Genomic DNA, 25,507 nt, shown 5'->3' on the forward strand with positions numbered 1-25,507 from the left:
GTTTATGGTGCTCTTCGCTGCCTGGGTAGGTTGATGTTCTTCACTCGGTGTGAAGAACCTGCCTCTGCCCTCCATTCTGTCTCGAATGTTTATCAGCTCCTATGTGTGCAAGGCCCTGTAGTAGGTTAGCCCTTTATGATGGAAGTTGTATAGGGCAGGTGGACTATACTAGAACTTTGGAGCTGGATGGATTCTTGATGGGAAAAAAATTGGCCTTCCTTCCGGTGGGCCTTGTTGGTGACTTTCCCAGGACTCCTGTTTGTGCAATGCTTGGAGGATGCCGGATGGTGTGAGATTGGCCAGCGTGAGCCCCTGCTGGAAGCAGTTCTGGGGTTACACAGATTGTTTACTCACCACTGAACATCTTTTGATGAATTTCGAGTCCAAATAACAGCAAAATAAATGTTTCCCAGTCTCCAGACGAATGTACGAGCAGCTAGATAAGCGACTTCAGAGGAATTATTCACATGTTTATTTTTATTTCATCGGGATATTAGTAGCCATAATGCAATTAATGTAAATTAAGGGATTAACAGCCCATTGGTTGGTATTACTACAACTGCTTTGGAATTTTCCAGAAGTCAGGTTGCCTAGAGGAAGTGATTTTGGGAATTAGAAACAAATGCAAGCTGAAATTCTGGCAGGGCCCTCAAGGCCTGCTTGCCTCTTTGAACCTGAGGTTACCACTCATCCTCTGACTTTAATAAGGCCACTGAGTGTCTTGTTCGGTTTTGCAAATTGTAGCAATATCTAGGTTTCTGCAAAGATAACAAAGTTTGTATATGAGAAAATATTTAGAACCAATTAAATAGGTGCTACTCTTTTATTAAGGTTATTTCCACCTATAAAGTGGTGTGGGGTCAATTTATTTCAAATGCTGACTTTTAAAAGTTACACAACTTATATGAAACAAAACATACATACTTTTGTAAAGCATAGAGAAAATTGAAAAGTTACTAGTGATTCTCCTGTTCAGAGAAAATTACTCTCTGAATTTTGGAGTTGGGGTGTGCTGGTCTGTCTGTCCATCAATTCATCTTGTTGACCAAAATCTTCAGCCATTTTACAAAGGGTGGGTGTCTCCCTCTGAACTTTCTCTAATGTGTCACCCTCTCTGAGAATGCGGATCTTGAGATGTTAAACGTTTCTGCAGTTTGCAGAACGGAGTAGTGCCATCGTCTCCCTTATTCCTGGCATGATGCTTGTATTAATCCATCCCAATCTTGCTGGCCTGGCATAGCCCCATGGAAGCTCATGAGGGATTTTGTCCCAGCTCTGTGTATTTCTTATTCAGTTAGGAGAAAGGTTTGCCTCCTCAATACCACCAGACCAAACACTTAGAGGGCAGTAACCCAATTTTGTGGATAAAACCCAACCTGGGTTTTTAGGTCTGTAAGGAAGTCACAGCTAATTCGCAGGATGGGGCTAGGTATTAACTGATGCTTCTAACCACGTTCATCGGAGATCATTACTGATGTGTCTCTTCAAAGAATCTTTAATCCAACGAGTCCCACCATGGAAGGCTCCCAAGGTCCCTGAAGCAGACTTTATGGAGAACTCTGTCTACAGTTCTCTGCCCAAAGCCTGAGATACAGGATTTGGGGGTCACTAGATTCCCAAATAGATTGGATTTGCAGGAGAGGGGGTGTGTTTTAATGGAAGTCCTCATGCTATAGATTCTCTGAAGATGCCAGCAGAGGTCCAAGATGAAAATGGACAGAAACCCTATTAATTTTATGGATAGTGCCAACCATCTAGCTAGACAGTTGTCTGAATTTATATTACTTTTAGGCAACTTTACTCTAGTGGTGGTCAACAGAAGGACCGGTTGTAGGCCCGACTGTTGATACGGAATTCCAGTACTTTCCACCAGGGCACCTTTAATGATCAGACGTGTTGGCACAGTTCCTGGGGAGGACAGAGCCCGGGGATGCGGCTGTGTGACGTGCTTCTCGGTAACCACAGGTTTGCCTTTCTCCTCTCAGCCCCCAGTCCCCAGCCAGACCTCTTCGTACTCCTGCATGCTGCCCACCAGCCCTTCGGTGAACGGGCGGAGTTATGATACCTACACCCCCCCACATATGCAGACACACATGAACAGTCAGCCAATGGGCACCTCGGGCACCACTTCCACAGGTGAGCCGCCCTTCCCTGCAGGCTGCACAGAGGTGGCCTTTGCAGCTGCTTTTGCCAGGTGATCTAACTCCACTTGAAGTTACTCTAAAAAGAACCTCCTGGCCGTGTGTGATGGTTTGTTTAACTCTTTGCTGTTTCCCTCACTTCTCTGGGGGAAAACTGATCAGAAGGGGACATTTAGTCAAGCTGTACTAGTAACTTGAGACCATGTAGACAAAAAGCAAGGTTGTTTTTCCTGAATTTGGTCACAGAAGTTATATATGAAGACAAGGCCTGAGAATGTCAGCTTTCTGAAGAGAGATTATTAGCCAGAGCTCAGCAGCGAGGGCCTCCGAGTGAGGGGCATGGTGAGTGTTATCAAAAGACTTCTCACCCTCCCAGCCCCTCCATGCCTTTCATCGCAACTGAAGAAGTACCACATTGATTTGCCAGAGATAGTTTTACTTAAGTTTTTTTTAACATTTATTTATTTTTGAGAGAGAAAGACAGAATGCGAGCAGGGGAGGGGCAGAGAGAGGGAGACACAGAATCCGAAGCAGGGTCTAGGCTCTGAGCTGTCAGCACAGAACCTGACACGGGGCTTGAACCCACGAACCGTGAGATCATGACCTGAGCCAAAGTTGGACGTATAACCGACTGAGCCACCCAGACGCCCCCTTTGCTGGAGATAGTTTTAATGCTAAAGTTCCAACTATGCAAACAAATGGAGGTGTTGTGTGTGTGTGTGTGTGTGTGGACTTGGAATTCAATAGATATGTGTAAACATGTAATCTTGTTTCTGAAGGTTCTACTTTTGCTTGTGAGACTTTAAGTATTTTTTTTAAATACAGTTAGAATGTTAGAAAGTATTATGAGATTTTTTTTTTTAAACCTATAAATTCATGCTCCATGCTTGTCTCTCGAAGGGAATTTCTACATGGCTATTTCTTTCATCCACTTCTAGGACTCATTTCCCCTGGTGTGTCAGTTCCCGTTCAAGTTCCTGGAAGTGAACCTGATATGTCTCAATATTGGCCAAGATTACAGTAAAAAAAAAAAAAAAAAAAGGATATATGGTGTTAATTCAGTCAGTGACTATGTGGACACAGCAGTTGGGCGTTCAGGAAGGAAAGGAAAATGGCTGTTAGAAGCACTTCAGCTCTGCAATTGTGTCCTGTGTTGTACCACTGGGGAATGGACTTGAAGCAAGGACCTTTGTATACAGAAGGCACGCTATCAGTTGGAACAAATCTTCATTTTGGTATCCAAACTTTTATTCATTTTGGTGTATTATTTGTAAATGGGCATTTGTATGTTATGAAAAAAAAAAGAACAACGTAGACTGGATGGATGTTTGATCTGTGTTGGTCATGAAGTTGTTTAAAAAAAAAAAAGGAAACCATGATCAACAAGCTTTGCCACGAATTTAAGAGTTTTATCAAGATATATCAAATACTTCTACCCATCTGTTCATAGTTTATGGACTGATGTTCCAAGTTTGTATCATTCCTTTGCATATAATTAAACCTGGAACAACATGCACTAGATTTATGTAAGGATATCTGTTGGTTTTCCAAAGGTTGTTAACAGATGAAGTTTATGTGCAAAAAGGGTAAGATATAAATTCAAGGAAGAAAAAAGTTGATAGCTAAAAGGTAGAGTGTGTCTTCGATAAAAATCCAATTTGTTTTATGTCAAAATGTAAGTATTTGTCTTCCCTAGAAATCCTCAGAATGATTTCTATAATAAAGTTAATTTCATTTATATTTGACAAGAATACTCTATAGATGTTTTATACACATTTTCATGCGATCATACGTTTCTTTCTTGGCCGGCAAAAATTAATTGTTCTTAGATATAGTTGTATTACTGTTCACAGTCCAATCATTTTGTGCATCTAGAATTCATTCCTAATCAATTAAAAGTGCTTGCAAGAGTTTTAAACTTAAGTGTTTTGAAGTTGTTCACAACTACATATCAAAATTAACCATTGTTGATTGTAAAAACCATGCCAAAGCCTTTGTATTTCCTTTATTATACTATTTTCTTTTTAACCTTATAGTGTGGTGTTACAAATTTTGTTTCCATGTTAGATAATCATTCTAAACAAACGGTTACCTTCATACATACTCTATTTTATATCCTGATAGTTCTTAAAGAAATAGTTCTTACCGCTTCATTAATTACAAATGTGTTCAGAAAAAAAAAAAAAACCCATTTAAAGCCGTGTGTAGATCTGTGCCCATTCGTACCCACAACGCACATATATAAAAATGGTCACATTCCCCGGTTAGCCATTTAATGCAAAAACTCAAAGTCTAGAAATAATCTAAAAATGCAACAAGCTATTAACTGGGAATTGTCTTTTGAATTAGGGCTGGCATTTTCAATCTGGGCAGATTTCCATTGTCAGCCTGTTTCAACAGCGATTTCACTGAAGTATATTCAAAAGTAGATTTCTTATACAAGACTCTCTGAAAGCTGTTGCCTTTCTCAAATAGGCCCTCTCCCTTCCCTCTCCCTCCCCTTTGCACAAGAGGCATCATTTCCCATTGAACCACTACAGCTGTTCCCATTTGAATCTCGCTTTCTGTGCGGTTGTGGATGGTTGGAGGGTGGAGGGGGGATGTTGCATGTCAAGGAATAATGAGCACAGACACATCAACAGACAACAACAAAGCGGACTGTGACTGGCCGATCGGAGCTAAAGGCCTTCAGTCATTGGCAGCTTAAGCCAAACATTCCCAAATCTATGAAGCGGGGCCTATTGTTGGTCAGTTGTTATTTGCAATGAAGCACAGATCTGATCATGTTTAAAGTGGCGGCACGCAGGGCAGGAGTGCTTGAGCCCAAGCAAAGGATGGAAAAAAAAATAAGCCTTTGTTGGGTGAAAAAGGCCTGTCTGAGACTTTTATTTCTGTCTGTTCTGTGCAACATATAAGTCAATATAGATAAGTTTTCTGCAAAGTTCAGTCAAAGGCTGGGGGTTCTGGCGGTCTAGAAGAAATGCTTGCACAGGCAGAAACCTCTGGGGACAAAGACACATTTCCACTGAATTGTACTCTGCTCTTTTGTTTTGTTTTGTTTTTAATCCCCAAAGGCAAGTGATCAGAAATACAGAAATTAATTGGAGGCTTTAAAAAACAGCCTTCTCTTTCCACGTCTCCTATTTTCTGGTTAAGGAGTTATTTGTGAACAGATCATTGTGATTCATCTCTGTGGCATGCTATATATTAATCATTTTATTCCACCAGAGTTACTGCACATTTAGAGACACCTTCCGAGGTTGAGTGCAGTTTTTTTACGTGCGCATTTAGTTTTCGTCAACGTCAACCTTCGTGCACGCTCGCACACTTCTGCAGTGGCGCGTGCACGCATGCGCACTGTTGGTACAGTTGCCCGCGCAGATATTTCTACCTCCTGACATTTTGCAGCCTGTATTCCTTGAGGGACATGTACCCAGGGAACTGTCAAGAGAAGGGCCGTGTGGTGTGTGCTGCAGCTGCTGGCTGGCTCACTCTTTCCCCGCAAGGAGGGGCGGTTTCCAACTGGCTATGATTTGGGTCAGGGTCGGGCAGCCAGTCCTGGCCCAAGGCTCCGCTGTGTGGAGAGCACGGACTTGGGAGAACTGGGTGTGGCACTGGGGGCACAGGAGCTGGGAACGCGAGAAGGGGAGCGTCGCGGGAGCCGAGGGTCTGTTGTGTGTGCGCTCGGGCACGTACACCTGTCCTCTGAGGGTCAGGACTGCCAGGGCGCAGTGGCGCAGCCTGGTTTAGTCTGAAGCATGGCTGCCCGGCTGCAGAAGCTCACTGGTCCAGTAGGACAGAGCGGCTGCCTTGCCTCCTGCCCTCGCCCTAGGGAGATGAGCTGTCCTTCTGGATGGAGCTCCGGGCCCTCTCCCGGGGCCAGCACGGCAGGCGCTGTGTGGAAGAGGTGCCCTCGTTGTGGAAATAATTTATTTTTATTTATTTACTGATAGGCATATTTATATATTTACCCATGGGAACGCTGCAGGGATGCTTCGATGCCATCTTCCAGGATGGTGGCCATCTATCTGTCTGGGATGTCCTCAGTAGAATCACAAGACTAATGGCGTATGTTTTTCTCCAAACTTGACTGACTTAGACCAAGTGAACAGAATTAGAGCTGAGTGAATGCGAAACATCCAAATTACTCTGAATGAAAAACTGCTTTTTACTACAATGGATTTCCAGAATATTCTCCCCCCAAAGCTGGGCTTCCTAACTCTTAACTGGTAAGCAACTGGCTTCTTGCTGTGGCTTACACAATCGTTTCTCCCTACCTTTTTTCCCCAATGAGAATTAGGTTTCCGAAAATTCACTCACAGTATTAAGCTCTAGCTTTGTTCTGTTAATTTTTTGCTATATAGGGTGGGGTCTGTATTCTTCTGCTTCTGTCTTTTTGCTCTGGGCCTTAATGTTAACAAGATTTACAAAAAAGGCTTTTCTTCTATGACATTTGGCTCAAGAAGGCCAAACACAAATTCTTCCCTTTTCTGTTTCTCAAGATTAAACCTCAAATGTGGTATTTTTTGTTTCCTTGTTTTTGTTTTTTGCCTGGTCCTGAATGATTTCACTTGCTCATTTTTAAACTTCCAAATGTAAGTACTTAGGGTATTTAAGTTCGGTGGTGTTGATGGTGACTATGTTTGGAAAGCATTAACAGGATGTTTTAGAACTGGCATTCATAATGGGCTCTAAACAAATGAATAGCCACCCCCCCTTCCCTTTTGTATGTGTATGCGTATGTCTGATTCTTTACAATTAAAAGACAGGGAATTGATTGCAGAGTGTTGCTTCCTTTTGAAGTGGTGGGTTTTTAAAAAAAAATTTTTTTTTTCTGTCTAGTGTTAGTATTTGCAGACCCCAGAGGTAGAGAGAAAAAAGCAAATGGAAGAGAGGGAGAGAAAAGGGGTAACTGATGGCTACCAAGAAGAAATTCAGAAGGTCTTAGAACCTCAGCACCTGAGAACAGGGTGAAGCAAAGTATTTACCTCACGTTAAAGAAAGGCAAATCTAGTGTAAGGAATGAATATCATATAGGGTTATGAAGTTTTAGAAACATTTAAAAGATATGAGGACATTTCAAATACTGTGTTTGGCATGGTTACTGAAATATTTATATCTTTGAGACAAGTTGATAACTGAAAAAAAAAAATGTGTTAATGGAGTTCGTAATGTATCAAAACGGCCTATATACCTACTATGGCATTACTGAAGACCAGTATTTTTATGTAGTAAGTTATCAGCATATGGATAGTTGATAATGTTTTCAGAAGAAAGGAAAACACGTTCAGAGTGGGTTTTTACTAAGGGAAAACAAAAATATACATCCCTCTGTAGCTTATTTTTACAACGCCTGCCTAGTGAGTGAGAACAACAAAGCACTTGGATCTGAATTTTGGAAAGCCCAGCTACTATTATTGTTCAACATGCACTTTTACAGAGTTTGAAAAGTTTTTTTTATGTTTAAGACAAGGGTTCAAATATGCACATTCAATTTTTATGGTGTTTGTCTATTTGCATAGCATATACTAACTAGTAATTGGGTGTTCATTTTATAGACATGGTAGCCAGGGTAGTAAATCAATGACCTCTCAAGTATTTTGAACATGCGATTTACATATCTGATGACCTCACGTTTCCTTGTCAGAGTCAAATGTTATATAACTGTTCCATTGTGTGTTTGTACAAAGTGAATCCCAAGATGGTAAGAAAAGGGTTAGAGTTATTACAATAATAACCCAACTAAAATATCCACTTGAATTTATTCAGATTGTTCATAATGCTCTCAAGGGACATAGCGATGCTTTTGTGGAGTACCTACACATTATTTATTATCTATGGACTAAATTGATTTTTTGAAGTTGCTTTAAAATTTAAAAGCACTTTTGCTTAATATAAAAGCCCTTTAATTTTAACTGACAGATCAATTCTGAAACTTTATTTTGAAAAGAAAATGGGGAAGAATTTGTGTCTTTCGAATTAAAAGAAGTGAAAAAAATAAACCAGACATTCTAAAAAAAATAGAAGAAACCCGATTTTTAGTACTAATAAGATAGCGGGTGACAAAATAGTTGTCTTTTTGATTTTGATCACAAAAAATAAACTGGTAGTGACAGGATATGATGGAGAGATTTGACATCCTGGCAAATCACTGTCATTGATTCAATTATTCTAATTCTGAATAAAACCTGTATACAGTATGTGTTTATGCTACAGTGGGTTTTTTTTCTAAGTGACTGACATTCATCATATTGGTTAGACAGTTTTAAAAACCTAGTCTTTGTTTTCTACAGTGTTGTCAAGAGCAAATAAAGTATAATTTGTGGTGTATTACAAGCAAACTGCTTAAAAATGCTAGTTATAATTGCTTCAAAATTTATTCTAACATATCTGAAGATGTATTTTGGAAATTCAGTTTCTCCTAATGGATGTTGAACAGCTTTTTATAAATCGAGATTCTTTACTTAAATGCAAGTTACTTTTCAACCTTCACTTTTTGTCTATGTGTCAAAAGCTTTGAGAATATGGAACTATGATTCAAAAACCTACTGTTTTATATGGAAACTATTTCGATATGCTATATACTCCAAAATGCACATTTATATGGTTATAAATGTACATTCCCAACCAATGCCCATAACTCACAAAGGGCTTACCTGATGCAATGGAAATCTGAGTTAGTTCTGCTTTGTCTCAGACCTGCGTTCTGTGAAAATCTCTCGCCAGGCTTCAATACATGCTTTCCCCTAGCATTAATGTCGCCGTCAGTTTGAATTTCAATCCTGAATTATGTCTGTTGACGTAATTTCATAGTGCTGACTTCAATTGTTTAGGATTACTAAACAGAAGACCATCAACTTCTTCTTCCATGCTTTCTGTCACTCAAGTTCTTTATTTATTAACCACGATGGCAGACTGCTTATCTTTAATGGAATCTTAATCCCGAAATATTATTTTGCTTTCATCAGTTTAATAACAGGATGCATAAATGCAAAATCATTTTATAATAGTCTTCATATGTTAGCAAATGAATTTTTCATTTTGAAAAAAAAAACTTTAGCATTTTTGGGGGCAAGTGACTTTTTCAGAAATAAAGAGAAAATGTTTTTCATATGCAATTACGAAGCTCATCCTGTTTTACAGGCTACCCGCCGTCATACGCACTTCACCATGAACTAAGTGCCTTAATGCACGTACACTAATGACACTGTGAGGCACTTTGAGTTTTTGACATTTTATTTAAAAACAAGGTCATTTGTTTTCTGTAGATAGGGCATAAAACAAAATTTTCAAATGAAAGCATTTTTGCTCTACTCTTTCTGTAGAAAAGGTTGGTTAAGGAAAATGAAGAACGGTGGCCTCATTTTGCAATCCTAACTGTTTTCCAAAGATTGGAGGGTCAACTCGTTAAGAAAAATATTTACATAAGCTATTAGCAGTCATAATGAGAGCGTCATATAATCCTGCGAGCAGCTACTAAGGAGGAGTCACTAGAAGTCCAGGTGCTTCTTGCCTCCGGCCATCACGCCACAGCCTGGGCCCAGCAGCTTGGAGGGCTCTGCCAGATCCTGTTTGCTCGAGCGGCTCACTGTGTCTGACAAGTCTGGAGGCAAATGCAGTCGCTATGGCAGAAGATTTCAGGAGAAGGAAAGAAGAAAAAAAAAATTAATTTTGCTTTAGCTAGCACACTTCAGAATACAATATTATGCTCTGTTGATCAGCATTTAGTCTTGCATATAAAATTCCTGCTAAAACAATTCTTCAGACTGAATGAAGCCCAAGAGAATCACATTTTATTCCCACTATAGGTTTTACAAATTGTAGCCGTTGCGGAAACTGGACCAGGGATCTTAGGGCAACATTTCCGGAGTCCAAACCTAAACATGTTAAGATGTCTCTTATTTAGGTCCAAATGAAAACATGTAAATGCATACATAAAAGGCATACTTGAAAAATAACACTGTTACAGTAATGGCAGGGTTGGTCTTCGGCTTTGTTTTGTTTTTGCCAGGATTCCAAAATGCTATTTTTTAATTGACTGTAGCTTCAGCTATTATGGATTCCTACAAATGCTTATTTCCCTTTGTCTGTTAAGTTGACCTGATGATTCTATTTCAAGGCTATACTTTCTTTAGGAACTTAAAATTTTTGTAGAAATATTGACACAGTGAAAAAAAAGATACCAATCAAAGGGTCAATATTTTTTATATACTCAGGTAAGTCAGCTATGATATCAATTTCAGGTCTTGGTAAGTTTGTTTCTATGCATGACATCGGTCATGTTTTGAAAAGTATAGTTTAGCTTTGAACAGCTTCCCATCTTAACTATTCTGCAGAGAGATGCTGATTCAAGCAGATGCAGTAACTGACCATAATTACACAAAAGTTACTGTAATTAAGGAGAAATACTGACATATATTAAAAGAACTTTTTTGGGGCACCTGGATGGCTCAGTCAGTTAAGCATCCGACTACGGCTCAGGTCATGATCTGGCAGCTGGTGAGTTCGAGCCCCGGGTCGGACTCTGTGTTGACAGCTCAGGGTCTGGAGCCTGCTTTGGATTCTGTGTCTCCCTCTCTTTCTGCTCCTTCCCTGCTCCTGCTCTGTCTGCCTGTCTCTTGAAAATAAGAGAACTTTTTTGGTTTTCAAAAGGATCTCTATCAAATTCTTTTAACTGTTAGTTCCCCAGCCTATTCAATTTTCATAAAAATCCAAGCTCAAGGGAACATATCTGTTGTGTGAGGCACACAGTGAGAGTAGGAGGCTAAAGGTAAGTGAGGTAGGATGGGTCCATCAAGGTCTAACCAAAGCCTTGTGGTGAACTGACCTGGAGACAACCTATCTGAAACCCTTCATTTGGAAAACTCCCTTCAATATGAAAAAAAAAAAAAAAAAGATGAAAAAGGTAGAACCATTTTTTTTGGTCAAAATATTATGATCTGTAAGCATATGTTCTGGTTAGTTTCTTTCCTGATAAAAGGCCTGTTTATTGTCATGTAAACACAAGCTGTGTACAGAGGATCAAAATATTTCAAGACATTAAAAAAATTTACAAAATGCTCTTTGATTTCAGTTTGCCTGTACTTATTTTTTAATGCCAATATACCTAGAATGAAAGACACCATGATGGACATATGTTCAACAAAGATGGCAGAAATGTTGAGAAAAGCTGTACTCGCCATATGATGATATCCATATAGTAATATTCATTTGTATCCATAGCACCCAACCTGTCTTATATTAAATAACTAAATGTCTATTTCTTGAATGATTTTTAAAAGCTCAAATAAAGACATACTTGTTTCTTTGTTTTAAACAATTCTTTCATTTATTCACAGCCTGGTTTTTTTCCAGAAAGCATGAAAGGCCCAGGAATCTAAAAGACATGTATGACTCTAAAGTCTGAGGTTATGAATGTCTTTTCAGTGTTAACTCTGTCAGTGTTCGTGTGAAGAAACTGGAGGGAAAGAAACATCTAGTTAAAAAAAAATATTTTTTTAATGTTTATTTTTGAGAGAGAGAGAGAGAGAGACAGATTGTGAGTGGGGGAGGGGCAGAGAGAGAAGGAGACACAGAATCCCAAGCAGGCTCCAGGCTCTGAGCTGTCAGCACAGAGCCTGACTCAAGGCTTGAACTCAGGAACCACGAGATAATGACCTGAGCTAAAGTCGGACGCCTAACCGACTGAGCCATCCAGGTGCCCCAAGAGATATCTAATTATATGTCTGAACTTCAATGTTTCAAGATCTATTGCCAAGGAGCAAAGGAAAAATGACTAGGATATATGCATGATCTGAAGGTTATCTGCAACTTAAAGAAAATTCACCGTAAAAAAAAAAAAGTGTGTGTGTATACTTTTGGTCGGGACCTCATAAGGATGATGTCAGATGGTGATTAGGCTATTTTGGAAATCAACTGGAGTCAACAAATAGTTAGAATCTACTTGAAGCAAGGTGAACAGAGCTCTTCTACATTACTCATTTCCTTATAATTCCAGGAACACAAGTAAGACAAGCAAGCTGGTAACCATCATAGTGAGAAGCCCAAGACACGTCTACAAGACAGGCAGAGACAAAGCAGAAACCAGGTGGGGGAAGGAGAGCAGAAAAAAGCTTCATGGAGATGGGCTAGGTGCTAAATAATGAATTGGATTCTGACATGTGGAAATGGTGATTTGCTTAACGGTAGAGCTAATACATCTTTAAGATGCATTTGGGTGAAGGGTCATACTGTTCTGATAATCTAAATGAGGAAACTAGTGTAGTGTGTTCAGAACAGCATAATACAATTTATTTCAGGAGCTTACCTATTTGCTAAAAATTTCTCTTCCTCTGCTTCTCTAGGCAATGAACGTGGGCCAGTTGGCTGAAAGCCCTTCATAGCAAGAGTAGCTAAATGTGATGTGTGACATGCTTGGAAATCTTTCAGGTTGAATGGCTTTGAAGAAAAGTCAACTATCATTCGTGTGTAACTTCTGAGTACAAAAAAAATTTGGTTGATATGATGAAATGCTTCTGACCAAATGCTACATTGTGAACGCGAGTTGCATACTTATGTCCTTTGAAAAAGCCCAACGATGGCTCTTGGAAATAGGTGAATGATCTTGCTGGCTCTGGTGATTGTTGCTTGAATGAGCTTCCTATGCACTCTAAATTCCCAACCAGTAGGTTTTGTTTTCTTCCTTTCTGAGCCTCCCCCTGTGCGCCATGTCAGTGCGATGTGAAGCAGGGAGGAAGAAGGAGAGATCAGGTTCCGGCTTGCCAGGTGTGTGAGGGACTTTTCCTTGGAGGCTTCCAAAGCATTTACGCATTTGACATGTAAATGGTCAGATGCCGCTGTACCCCAGATCTGTCTTCTGAAAAAAAATTCGCATGTGGCCTCCTTTAGAATAAAGCTGCAAGGCCGTGGGGACGTATAAACTTTTAGACCTTGCTGTTTCCTCAGTAATGGTTTAAATAGAAACCAGATTGTTAAAAAAAAAAAAAAAGAACAAAAACAAAAAACCATACCATTTTCATTGTCGTAAGCCAAATCAAGGTATTTATCTTTCTCGTTTTATACCTGGAGTTCGGAGGCGAGGGCCAAAAACGTATCCTACATCTTGAGTGGAAGCTTTGCCCACCTGATTTTCTTTCCCCAGATTCTGGGAGGAAGGGATTGTGCTGCTAATGCAAGAGCTGCCTATCTGGCTGGGTGCCTACTTTCCCCCTTGATGCCTTGTCTACAATGATGATTTCTACGGAGGCAAAGGGATTTGAGAAAGATGTGACAGCTCCCAGTATCTCACAGAGGCCTAGGTGATCTGCAGTGATCCCACTGGATTAACGGGTCCCTCTTCTCTGGTGCTACAAGGTGGGAAATAGCGGGGCTGGCAAAATACTCTGGCAGATTAGGGGAGATCCTGCCAAAAGGCACCCTTAGGCCCGGAGGAAGCCCTGGGTCAGAATGAAGCAGGAGCAGCAGGAGCACTTTGCTCTGCAGCTCAGGGCGGGGGTGGGGTGGGGGGGGACCAAACCAGAGCCAGACTTCGAGAATCTTCCTCCACTGCCTACGTCTGTGTCTCTTTGTTGGGCTTAGCCACTGTCCGTATGTTGTTCCTTCTTGAGTCGGCAGCTACACTGGGTCCTTGTAGATGTGCAGGATTGGGTTTCCTGGCTCTGGAGTTTCCCTTCCTAATTCCTTTTCTCTCAGCCTGCCAGACCTGGGCTCAGCACTCACCGTTCTCAGACAGAAGGGGCAAGATAATGAACCTAGATTACACCTGGACTTGAGACAAATCGCAGGTAAATACCCATTAAAATAAGTTTAATCAATTTATATTTTTCCTATTTTGCCAAGACCAAACCACCAGGCACTGTTTGTTTTCTCTTTGAGGTCGTACATTTTAACCCTTCACAGATGAATACAGATTTGTTTTAATCCTTTTTATATTTCTGACATTTCCTAAAGGGTCACACTTTGTATTACTTAGAGTCACAGAAATCAGTGTGACTATTTCAACAATACTTTCTAGGAGACTTTTCTTTTGTTCTTTAAAGGACAGCCAATTTATTTTATTTTTATTATTTTTTTAATGTTTATTTCTGAGAGAGAGAGACACACAGAGTGTGAGTGGGGGAGGGGCAGAGAGAGAAGGAGACACAGAATCTGAAGCAGGCTCCAGGCTCTGAGCTGTCAGCGCAGAGCGTGATGCAGGGCTCGAACCCACAAACTGTGAGATCATGACCTGAGCTGAAGTCGGACGCTTAGCCGACTGAGCCACCCAGGCGCCCCTAAGATTTTATTTTATTTTATTTTATTTTATTTTATTTTATTTTATTTTATTTTATTTTATTTTACTTTATTTTATTTTATGTATTATTTTTTTAATGTTTATTTATTTTTGACAGAGAGAGACAGAGCATGAGCGGTGGAGGGGCAGAGAGAGAGGGAGACATAGACTCTGAAGCAGGCTCCAGGCTCTGAGCTGTCAGCACAGAGCCCGACGAGGGGCTTGGACTCACAGACCGCGAGATCACGACCTGAGCCGAAGTCAGACGCTCAACCGACTGAGCCACCCAGGCGCCCCTAAGATTTTATTTTTAAGTAATCTCTACACTCAGTGTGGGGCTCAAATTTACAGCCCTGAGATCCTGCTCTGCCGACTAAGCCAGCCAGGTGCTCTCATAGCCGATTTAAATGAAACCTGGTAAACACCTTAGAACACAGAGGCTCTACCCTGGTCACTTAACAGAGGCAGCCAGTGAAAGTGTGGTATGTCCCTCTGTCACTCACTCTCAGTGTGACCTTGGACGAGTCAGTTCACCCCTGTCTCAGTGTCCTCCTTTATCACAGGGGGATAATTCTCCCCTCATGAGACTGTCGTCAGGATCAAATGAGATGTACAAGTGTTCTCTGAAATATCAGGTACACTAATATATTCACATTTCTTGCTCCAAAAAAGATGTTGAGATGGCTCATAAAAGTACATATGGCTCAACACGATAAAAACAAGTGTGTTCATTAAGGCAAGGAAACAACTCTACATATGTAATGAACTACACATGATCGTAAGTGACAACAACAGAATATGAGACTTAGCCAGCATGTCTCGGTCACTGTGCTGGCATCAGAGCAACGAGAAGACATTGCCCTCTACTGTGGCCCTGTAAAGAAATCAAAAAGGGAACTGAGATCGTAGTCCTGGCTTCTAGAAAGATTTAAAAAGTCTAAACACTTTCCTTCATACTTAGTAAGGCAGTAGTGAAAATGGGGCATGTCACATGCCCAGCTTCTGGGCCAGTGAAAGCAGGCACAGCTGTACTGCAGAAGCAATTTGGGGTCCATCTGATTTTAAAAATCTATCTTTTGCACATGTCCTCATTGCTGTCAAAATAACTAACAAAGGACATGTCAGAAGATAAAGCTTCTCTACTTGAGTTTTAAAAGCATTTCTCCCTCTTTATATGATGAGGAGAAAAAACAAATTAAACAGACACCCTATCCTATTCCATTCCAGAATCTTGCAAGAGCCGAGTGATGCCCTCACCTGGAGGATGATTTGCTGATTCCTGAAGCCAAGTTCTGTGTTACGAGGCACCGCTCTGAATGGTAGGGGATGGACTAGACTACAGGCCGAGTAGCTGGAGTATAGAGACACTCCCACTCCCTCCAATAAATGGCTTAAAAAAGGTAGAAGTTTATTTTTCTCCCATTTTATAGCACAGAAGTAGGCAATTCTGAGCTGTGAGGACTGGTCTGCCAGCCTCAACAGGCTTCTTCCACTTCTGGCTCCAAGGCTGATGTGTTTGCTTTCTCTCAGCTGGTGGGAAGAAGGGGCCAAGAAGGCACAAGACCTGGAAGTTAACACATCACTTCCACTCATGTTCAGAACTTAGACATGGCTACACCTGGCTGGTGACAAGGGAGGCTGGGAGATGTTGCAAAATGTGTAAAAGTGTGTAACAAACCTATTCCTTGAAAAAAAAATTTTTTTTAATGTTTATTATTAAGAGACAGAGACAGAGCATGAGCATAGGAGGGGCAGAGAGAGGGGGAGACACAGTATCTGAAGCAGGCTTCAGGCTCCGAGCTGTCAGCACAGAGCCCGATGTGGGGCTCAAACCCACGAATCGCAAGATCATGACCTGAGTCGAAGTTGGACGCTTAACCCACTGAGCCACCCAGACGCCCCTAACAACCCTATTCCTATGGAAGATGAAGCAAATGGATATTGGGAGACAACTATAGGTTGTTACATTGTTACACTTATCCATTAATATTCCATCATTACAATGTAATGTTACATTGCAGTTACTCTGTACCTGGTTAAAATCTTGCCATGTGGAAGATATGTCTGCTTAGTTTTTGGTGAGTTTTGTGTTATTCTCATATATGAATAGGCCAGGGGAAAACAATGCCAGAACTGATTTTTGCTCTTTTTGGATTGGTATGTGTACATTTGGTAGTGGCTGCATATTTCTGGAAAAAAGTCTGCCAAATATGGGTTAGGTTTTAACTTTTAGTTTTTGTTTAAAATTCAATTCATTCAAAGGGTTTAAGATTAAAATTGTTTTATTGAATGTCATAATTATACTATATCCTTTGAATTGGAAACAATTCATTCGGTTCTTCCTGATTGATCTGAAAATTAGACAAAATTTCAGAGCTGGCATATTGCATACTGGCTGCCCATTGAAAAATGCTCAGGTGTGCAATTATTTTGACCGTCAATTATATCTGACAGTATTGTCTTGCCTCCAAACTCACCTCTCTGAAAGCAGATTGTGAAGAACTCACTTGTCTAAACAAAAGTGTGATTTGTGAAAAGGCATGTGTCTGTGGCAGAGATTGCTAGCTTACTCCCAATCTTATTCTCTTCCTTTGCAGCCAGTAAAAGCATCTCTGGGGGGGGGGGGGTGTGTGGGTGGCTCAGTGGGTTAAGGGTCTGACTCTTGGTTTAGGCTCAGGTCACTCATGATCTTATAGTTCATGAGATGGAGCCCCATGAACTAGACCCAGGTGGGGCTCTGCACTGACAGTGCAGAGCCTGCTTGGGATTCTCCCTCCCTCTCTGCCCGTCCCAGTGTGCATGCGCACGTACTCTTTCTCTCTCCCAAAATAAGTTGTCACATTTCTCAACTTCCCTTGCCGGTAGATGAGGCTGAGTGACTAAGTTCTGGCCACTTATGGTTAAGTTTGGGTTCAGATCTGTGAAAGAGGGGAGGTGCCATTGACTTCCCTTTCCCTCACCTCGGCGAGAGGGCCACTGTCCTGGGCCCTGATCCACCCTTCCTCATGGGGTAAGGGATCTCAGGGCAAAGAGGATGTGCCCCTTCTTTATAGGACATACTCTGGGTATTCAGAATTCAGAACTCCTTGTCCAACAGGCTACAAAGTCGGCACGGTCTCTTTCCCAGGTTCGTGCCCCAAGGGTGGATCATGTTGTCTGTGTGCACACCCTGGGACCACTGTTTGTGTGGCGTGTGGATGGAGTTTGTGTACAGGATGGGTGTCCCCAAGCATTTGCATGTGGCCCTGTGTGTGGGAAGGAGACAGGAAGAGAAAGGAGGTAGGTGGCAGGCCAATTCTCCTCCTGTCTCCAAGTTCTAGAGTAGAACCCATATCATAAATTTAAACTTGGTTTTCCAGGAAGTTGTATTTGTGAAGGAAGGAAGACAATGAATATTTCATGGTTTCTCAGCTTGATAACTTGATATAATAATTATGTGGTCCTACATTCACATTATTGCTCTAGGCTCCACAAATATTAGGGGAAAGCCTACCCACCATCTTCCCACTTGCTGAAATGTGGACTTGAGGGTGGGTGCTGAAGCAACAATTCTGGACCATCAACTGGAAGCTACGGTTAGAGGAGGGTAGAGCAAAATGAGAAAATTGGTCTAGGGTTTCCTGACACCATGTGGGCACCCAAAGACCCTGGGTCACTGCCCTGGGCTTTAAAGTGAGACATAAGTGAACCTCTGTATTATTTAAGCCATAGTAGTTTTGGATCTCTGTAACAACAGACTAACTTGTATCCTGTTTATGCAGAATTTGGTACCTGAAAAATGATGCGCTTGAGTTCCGGGATTTAAGTGGCTTAGTGGTTAGAAAGTGGGCGGTGAGGTCAGATTGCAAACTGGGAGGCTGGTGACCCTTGTTATGACTGTGATAACTTGGAAGGCAAAAATTTTACCTCCTGATCAGTGGCTCCAAGGTGAAATGGTGGAGAAATTCAGAAAACTGTTGTGCTAGTGGCTTCTTGCCACATTCAGCAACGTTACTTACAAATAGGAAAGGAACTTAGGCTAGAGATAGAGATTTTGGAAGAAGCGTCAGAAAGGAACACGCCTCTGTGTGAGGCACTCTGCCTGTACTCCAGAGGCCAAAATGATGAAAGCCTTGGTAATTTGGGGCTCCGAGGATTGAAAAAACAAAAACAAAAACAAAAAACTTTTCTGCCCTACATGCTGAAGCAGGCAACCTTCACAGGAGATGTTGGGTGTTCCTGAGCTTTGGTGAAATACCCTCATTAAGAGACTGGCTACAAATGGGATCCAGTTCAGAGATGAAAATGAGATGAAGGGTATGGCCTTCCCTCTCGAGCTGATTATTTTAGATGGCGTCAAGCTAGTTACTCATAAGGAGAAAGAGAGGGACGTAGGTAGAACAGAAAAGTCGGAAAATAAGACTCAATGGGGTGCCTAGGTGGCTCAGTCGGTTAAGCATCTGACTTCGGCTCAGGTCGTTATCTCGTGGTTTGTGAGTTCGAGCCTCAAGTCAGGCTCTGTGTTGACAGCTCAGAGCCTGGAGCCTGCTTGAGATTCTGTGTCTCCCTCTCTCTCTCTCTGCCCCTTCCCTGCTCATACTGTGTGTGTGTGTGTGTGTGTGTGTGTGTGTGTGTGTGTGTGTGTCTGAAAAATAAATAAACTTTAAAAGACTCAAGCCTTAGAATGCAACAGTTGTGGTGGACAAGTATCCATTCCAACCTCTTGGTGGAGGCTGCAAAGGTGTGAATTATGCTTCTCCAATTAGAAGCATTGTACTAGATTCAGAAGGTGGAGGAGAAGCAGAAGGAATCTTCCTGCTGCTCTACTGCAATTTGCCAGTACTACCGCAGGGACTTTTTTTTTTTTTTGCATCAGTATTCTAGTGACTAGTCAACACTCCATGGGAATTGAGAGGCAGGTGCAGAATTAGAAGCCAGACCAGTGTTTCAGTGCCCAGTTACTTGCTTCGTGGGGTTCCAGGGATCCTTGTTGCTGTGGTAGTAAGAACCTACCAGCCACAAGATTACCGCCTCGGAGGTGTGCGCTTTCAGTTACCAGCACCCAGTTGGGGTGGCCTCCCAATTCCTCACCTTTCTGACTGAGGCAGCAGCAGCTTCCCTGAAGGCCAGTTTTCTGGCGATGTCCTTCAGCCCTCCCAATTATTTTGCTAGCCCCCCAATTTTCTGGTATAAACTTTTCCTCTGCATAAAATAATTTGATGGGATCTGTTTCCTGTCTCCTGAACCTAGAACTTTGTCTTGACAACTCTTTGGCTGTGATTACTTGCGTGAGGGACTGAAGGGAAGCTATCAGACTGGGAACCTTCTAAAGTCTTGAGGGGATTGTAGTGCCAAAGAAACCACAAACCTGATCAAAAGTCTATGATTATTCAACCCCTAGAATAATCTTAGGTCCCCAAACCTGATCTATCAATAAGTGGGCTGTGAGAACTGTGCAGCCCCCCAAAATTATCCTCTCTGATGGTGACTTCATGTAGCCATGAATGTTAATGGACAAGGAATAACTTCCTTAAAGGATACAGAGGATAACAGACAAGGGAGTTCCTTCCAGAGAGCCGAACTGGGGATTATAAATTGGGCTGAAGTCCCCTACTGCCAGGGCAGAGAATTCCTGCAGTTCCCAGCCAGTAGGATTCTCCACTCACCCCCAGAGAGCCAGTAAGTGTGTGGGAAGAAGGCTGTGCATGGATATTTGGGTTCCAGTGGGTTGTGGACTATGACAAAGTCTGATAATTATCCTTCAACATCTACTCTTCCTTTTCCCTTTGGTAGAAGAACTCTTGAATGGGCAGCCATCCGGAATAAAAATTTCATTTCCATGCTTCCCTTTCAGCTAGTTGTGGATCATGTGACCAAGTTTGAAAAGAGCAGAAGTAATGTCACCATGTCAGGACACTGGAATGGAATTTGAACTCAGGTAGTCTGGCTTCCAACTCCATATTCTTATTCATTACTCTAAGTGCCAGAACTCCTTTAAGTACCAGCAATAAAACAGTGAACAGAACGGGCAAGATCCCTGCTTTCAAAGAACTTACAACTTCAGAAAGGGACAGTACATAGACCTTTACATGACTCAAGGAGAGACAGGTAACATATAGGAAAGCAAACAAATGAACAAGATAATTCAGATAGTGACAGGTGCTTTTAAGGAAATAAAACATAGTGATATGATATTGGCTGGGGGGGGGTACCACTTTTATTTGGTGATAGGGCTTTTTGGAGAGTACATTTGAGCTAAGATTTTCAATTTGAGAAGGGACCTATGAAGACCTGGAAAAAGAAGTGTCTAGGCCAAGGTAATCAAATGCAAAAGCCTTAAGGCAGGAATAAAGTTGGCATGTTTGCAAGATAGGAAAAAAGTCAGCTTTTCTGGAGCAATCAACAAACAGGGGAGTGGCTATGAGACATTTGGCTTGGTAGGTAGGTATCTGTGGAGGGTTTGTAGGTGACTTGGACTTAATTCTTAGAGCATAGGGTAGCTCTGAATACCAGGGCTATTTCACCCATATCCTTATAAAACCATGCATAGACATTTTCAGTAAAGAATTGCAAACAGATATATTCTATTAAAGATAGAATTTTCTCGGGGCGCCTGGGTGGCTCAGTCGGTTGGGCGGCCGACTTCGGCTCAGGTCATGATCTCACGGTCTGTGGGTTTGAGACCTGCATCGGGCTCTGTGCTGATGGCTCAGAGCCTGGAGCCTGCTTCCGATTCTGTGTCTCCCTCTCTCTCTGCCCCTTCCCTGCTCATGCTCTGTCTCTCTCTGTCTCAAAAATAAATAAAAATATTAAGAAAAAAATTTAAAAAGATAGAATTTTCCCAAAGGCGGTATATACTGGCTCTTCTAGATCCTGTATTCTTCTGATTCAGAAGAAATATTCTATCTCCTAAGTGGTCCACAGTATCCCCTACTCCCATTCTCCTCCTGTGGGAAGTGGTGGTTGTCAATGTCGTGCCAAGTCAACAGGAAGATTCTAGTTGGAGTGGTTGGGCCCTGTATGAAATGTTCATGGAGGAGAAACTCTGGCAGTACTGTTTGTGGAGATGGTGTGCTGAGTTTAATCCACTTAAAATGTGAGCCAGAATCTTTTGGACTGTGGTGTAATAAGAATACCACCAAGTGTCAGTCCCAATGTTCCTGAACTTGCGGACATTTAAGATGTGGGGGAGTTATGTTATTTTCCTCTCTTATTTCATATATGGACAGAGAACAGACTGGATTACTCCCAAAGAACTTTGCTTAAAAGGGTTTTACCTTCCAGACAAACTAAAGGCAGTATCTTTCCCTTTTCTTTTTGCTTTCTTTTTTGCTCCTTGGCATATTTTATTCTCATTCATGTTCTAACATGTGTAGGATTGGAAAAAAAAAAACAACCATCTAGGTAACAGATAGAATAAGGTGGCTTAAACTGTTACTTAAACTTGTACAGTAGAAATACTTGACACATGCCTCCCTCCAGCCCTCATTAGCTTCCTCTTTGGGATAAAGGGATGGGACGGAGAAGTCACACATGCCACTACTGTTCCTGCGATCCCCTGCTTGTGAACCATCACCTCAATGAGACTCTCTGTATCTCCCCAACTGACTTCCTTCCATTCATCTTCCCTTAATTGTGTACAGGGCTTCTCACTCCGGCAGTGTTTTTACTGGTCTCCAACTGCTGCTTACCCCAAGGCTTGTGTGGCTATGGAACACACAATGCAGGCAGGAGCATATAAGCTCCAGAGTGCATAGAATTTGAATGAAGCTTCAGCAGGGCCAAGCTGAGAGATGCTTGAGACCTAGGGCTCAGACCTACTGCTGCTATGGCAGTAAATGGAAGAAGACCAGGATCTTCCTGTGCACCGACTGTCATTTTGATAGGCTCTTCAAGCCTGCTTTGTCCAGGAAGCCCCTGTTCTACCCCCTACAAGTGAGGAAACACTTTAGAAGCAGTATTTTAGGTACTACCCCTCAGGTGGCTTAACAGTAGTAAGATATTTTAGGAACATACCATGTTTTAGAACCAGATGCTGAGCTTGAGGAAAAAAACAAACACATTTCTTTTAAAAATAAATTCAGACTAATTCTATGAGAATTCCTTTTTATCCCTTTTTTCTTGTAAAGCATATGGAAACTGTTCTGGAGGTGGCAAAACGTAACATTCCCTTTGTTTTTGTCTACTAGAATTCAAACTAATGTTTGCTCCTTACTATAATCTGAAACCTCTGACTCAGTAAACTGTTAGCAGCTAAATGTGTATGTAAACTCAAGGTCGATCCCTAAATCCCAGAGATTTTTAGAACTACAGCAGATCCACTATTCAGTGTGGGGACTGGCAGAGGGCTGTCTGATCGTTTATGGAATAGATGAATTCTAAGATGTGAACAAGCCAAAATCAGGGACTTCTGAAATTGGATAATTGCTTAAGGTATCAGAGTAATGCCAATCCACTAAATAACTTTCAAAGTTGGCAGCTTTTGATGAACACTCCTTTTGGAAATGTGGCAACCATATATTTTTTTATATGTAAGTACAGCATATGTAAAAAATATATTGATTTCCTTTTGGCTGTCCATGAATGAGTACTGAGAGCATAATGGCCAATGTGTTTGCTTGCATAATGCCCTGCAGTGTATGCAGAACATTGCTCTACCAAGTCCTGAGATGGGGTATGAAGTGCTCGGTGTAAATGGCCACGTAAAACATCCTGACGGCATTAAATCTCCTGACTGCTCTTCAGTTACTTTAAGACCCCCACATTGCAGGGTCTGCTAGTTCCTGGGTATGAAGAAAGAATTTTTAATGGGGCCAAATGTAGGTGTTTACAAGGGGGAATTGTTGTTTTTTATTAGGAGCTGCCTTATGTTCAATAGTTGTATTTACTTTGTCAAGCTAGCCAGAATTAGAAATCCCCATTGCTAGGCAGCCTAGAGCGTCTGCGAAGTATTTCTGGGCATTCAGAACTGAAGCATGTGCTGCCCAAAGGCAGGTTTCATTACAGTGTGTTATTTAGTCCCCGGTTCGTCCCTCCCTACCCCCACACCCCCAGATAGCAGCGCTTCTATAGCAGGAAATCTTGGTTACTTTATGCTGAAACATATTTACATGACTGAAACTCGACAATTAACACATTTGTAAAGCTTGAGGGATAGGCACACTTTAATGGTTTTTTGAAGTAGGCTGATTTCCTGGAGCTTTTAATCTTATTTTATTTTGTTCTGCATGCATGAACAAGTTCCTCCCTGCTATAGGTGTTTGACAAAGTCTACCTGGTATGAATGTGAATGAAGAGAAAATCATACAAAACTTAACTTTACGTTTTATCTTTATCAAACCGTCCCTAACTTCTTTCAGCAGTTCAGTGTATACTGAGGGCTCTGCTCTTACTTTTGACATGTTGTGTTAGCTTTTATACAAAGGCAGTTGGGAAGTATGCTTTGGGTTTGGCAAAATGAAACGTGTATTTCTCTGTACCAACTGTATAAAACCTTTTCACGTTGAAGGAGAAGTATCTGTTACAGTAGTGATTTTCTTCACTTTTCGTGGTCAGATAAAGGCACACTCTCAGAGGTAGTGCACATTTTACTTGCTCCGAACTTAAATGAACACTCAGGTGGTATTAAGTACTATTACTTGATAAGTGCTATTATGTGTGTTTTTGTGTTTGTGTGTATGCCTGTTTATACATATACATAAAAATATGTATACACATATACATAAAAATATGACAATGTTATCATGAATATTTTAATAGCTTTTAAGTCTATAGATCAATTACTGAAATCTTGGTAAAATTCAGGAAAAAAAAAAACAAAACCCTTTCATATCACCGCCCTGTAAAACAAAATGAAAACTTCCACTTTCCCTTTGATTTCTGAAAGCATGCTAACCCTGGAAACCACCCACCCCAACTCTTACTTAAAAGTTTATGGCAAATTTACAAATTACACTGGTTTCAAATAGTCACCCAGTACCTCTATTTCCACCCTCCATAGACCTCCCTCCTCACCAATTTCAAAGGGAGCTCGGTGAACAGACTGGGCAAAGCAAGAGCCCTCTCTCTACATGCCTGAGGGCAGTGATGGGGCAGCACCAGACCGAGCGCTCTAGCTGAGGGATACAGATCAGGGATGAGGACATAACTCCAAAGAGTAACTCTCTGCTGAAGTGACTTCACAGATAAGTAAGCAGAGAACCAATTTAGTCTTAGACCCTCTATGAATAAGGGGAAATAAAGTTAAAGGAAATGAAGCAAATAAAGCAAGAAAAAATACTGATGACCAGAAAAGAGCAATATGTTTGTGAGTATATAGATAAATGATTATGCCTACTTTTAGGGATTTCTTTTCTTTGTTTATTTGGCTTAATTAAAATGTATGTTTCTACGGAAATGTTAACAAGAGCTAAGTTTAATTTTCACATGAATAATTTAAAAGTAATTTCTCATAGAGATTATTTTCTATTCTTTAAAAACTCATTTGCTTTTATATGTGGAGTATTTTCCCCCTACCACTTAACTTTCCCATTGAGCCAAATCTTTTTATAAGGAAGTCTGAAAAATCTTCAAAATGCAGAAGCAACAACCTGCTACACCGAATTGGCTAAGGTTTTTATTGTAGAAGAGTCATTCTGGTTCAAGGAGAAACTCTTTAGTTTGCTGTCATTTCAGCCAGGGTGTGCAGGTATGCTACGGGAATGTTCCTTTGATTTTGCAAAATTACACTCCAAAATGAAATAAAGAAGGGAAGTGATGTTGTAATTGTTATGTAAGCTTTAAAATCTAAGTTAAATGAAATATACATATTTGTGCATTTCTATTTGATTCCCTCAACATTGGAAATACACAAACATTTCTTAAGGCATTAAGAGCACAGGAAAGCATGATTTGTGGAAAAAGACCATCAAATGGTTTCTGAAGTTCAATACTGACAAGTTTCACAATTTAGGGTATGATGATGAAAAAATGAAGTTTTTCCTTTAAAAATATATCAAGTAGTGGTATTTTTCTTCCTGTCTTTCATTCTATCTTATGTCCTAAAGAGATAGCAGTTGCTCTAAAATCAGTTTCAGCGAATACCTAAAATAATTACCCAATTAAATATTTATAAATT

The 25,507-nt window shown here is 41.1% G+C and overlaps 2 protein-coding genes across 9 annotated transcripts in view; one reads left to right on the forward strand and one right to left on the reverse strand.

Annotated features, from left to right (window-relative positions):
• The window catches only part of PAX6 (paired box 6), a 28,862-nt gene extending 25,405 nt beyond the window's left edge, over window positions 1-3,457 (forward strand). For all 4 annotated transcript variants that reach the window (XM_053203339.1, XM_053203338.1, XM_053203340.1 and 1 more), the window contains 2 exons: window positions 1,986-2,136; window positions 3,080-3,457. In XM_053203339.1, coding sequence (XP_053059314.1) covers window positions 1,986-2,136; window positions 3,080-3,165 — 237 coding nt within the window. In that variant the 3' untranslated portion in view covers window positions 3,166-3,457. The remainder of the gene's footprint in view (window positions 1-1,985; window positions 2,137-3,079) is intronic.
• A 5,902-nt stretch (window positions 3,458-9,359) lies between these two features.
• ELP4 (elongator acetyltransferase complex subunit 4) overlaps window positions 9,360-25,507 on the reverse strand; it is a 243,507-nt gene continuing 227,359 nt past the window's right edge. For 3 of the 5 annotated variants that reach the window (XM_053203337.1, XM_015066910.3, XM_015066909.3), the window contains one exon: window positions 9,360-9,763. In XM_053203337.1, coding sequence (XP_053059312.1) covers window positions 9,618-9,763 — 146 coding nt within the window. In that variant the 3' untranslated portion in view covers window positions 9,360-9,617. Of the gene's footprint in view, window positions 9,764-12,447; window positions 12,997-21,256 lie in introns of those variants that run through there. The other 2 variants (XR_008290413.1, XM_053203335.1) reach the window with 2 other exon arrangements.

This window comes from Acinonyx jubatus, chromosome D1 (assembly GCF_027475565.1).
Source record: "Acinonyx jubatus isolate Ajub_Pintada_27869175 chromosome D1, VMU_Ajub_asm_v1.0, whole genome shotgun sequence".
In the NCBI taxonomy this organism is placed as follows: Eukaryota; Metazoa; Chordata; class Mammalia; order Carnivora; family Felidae; genus Acinonyx; species Acinonyx jubatus.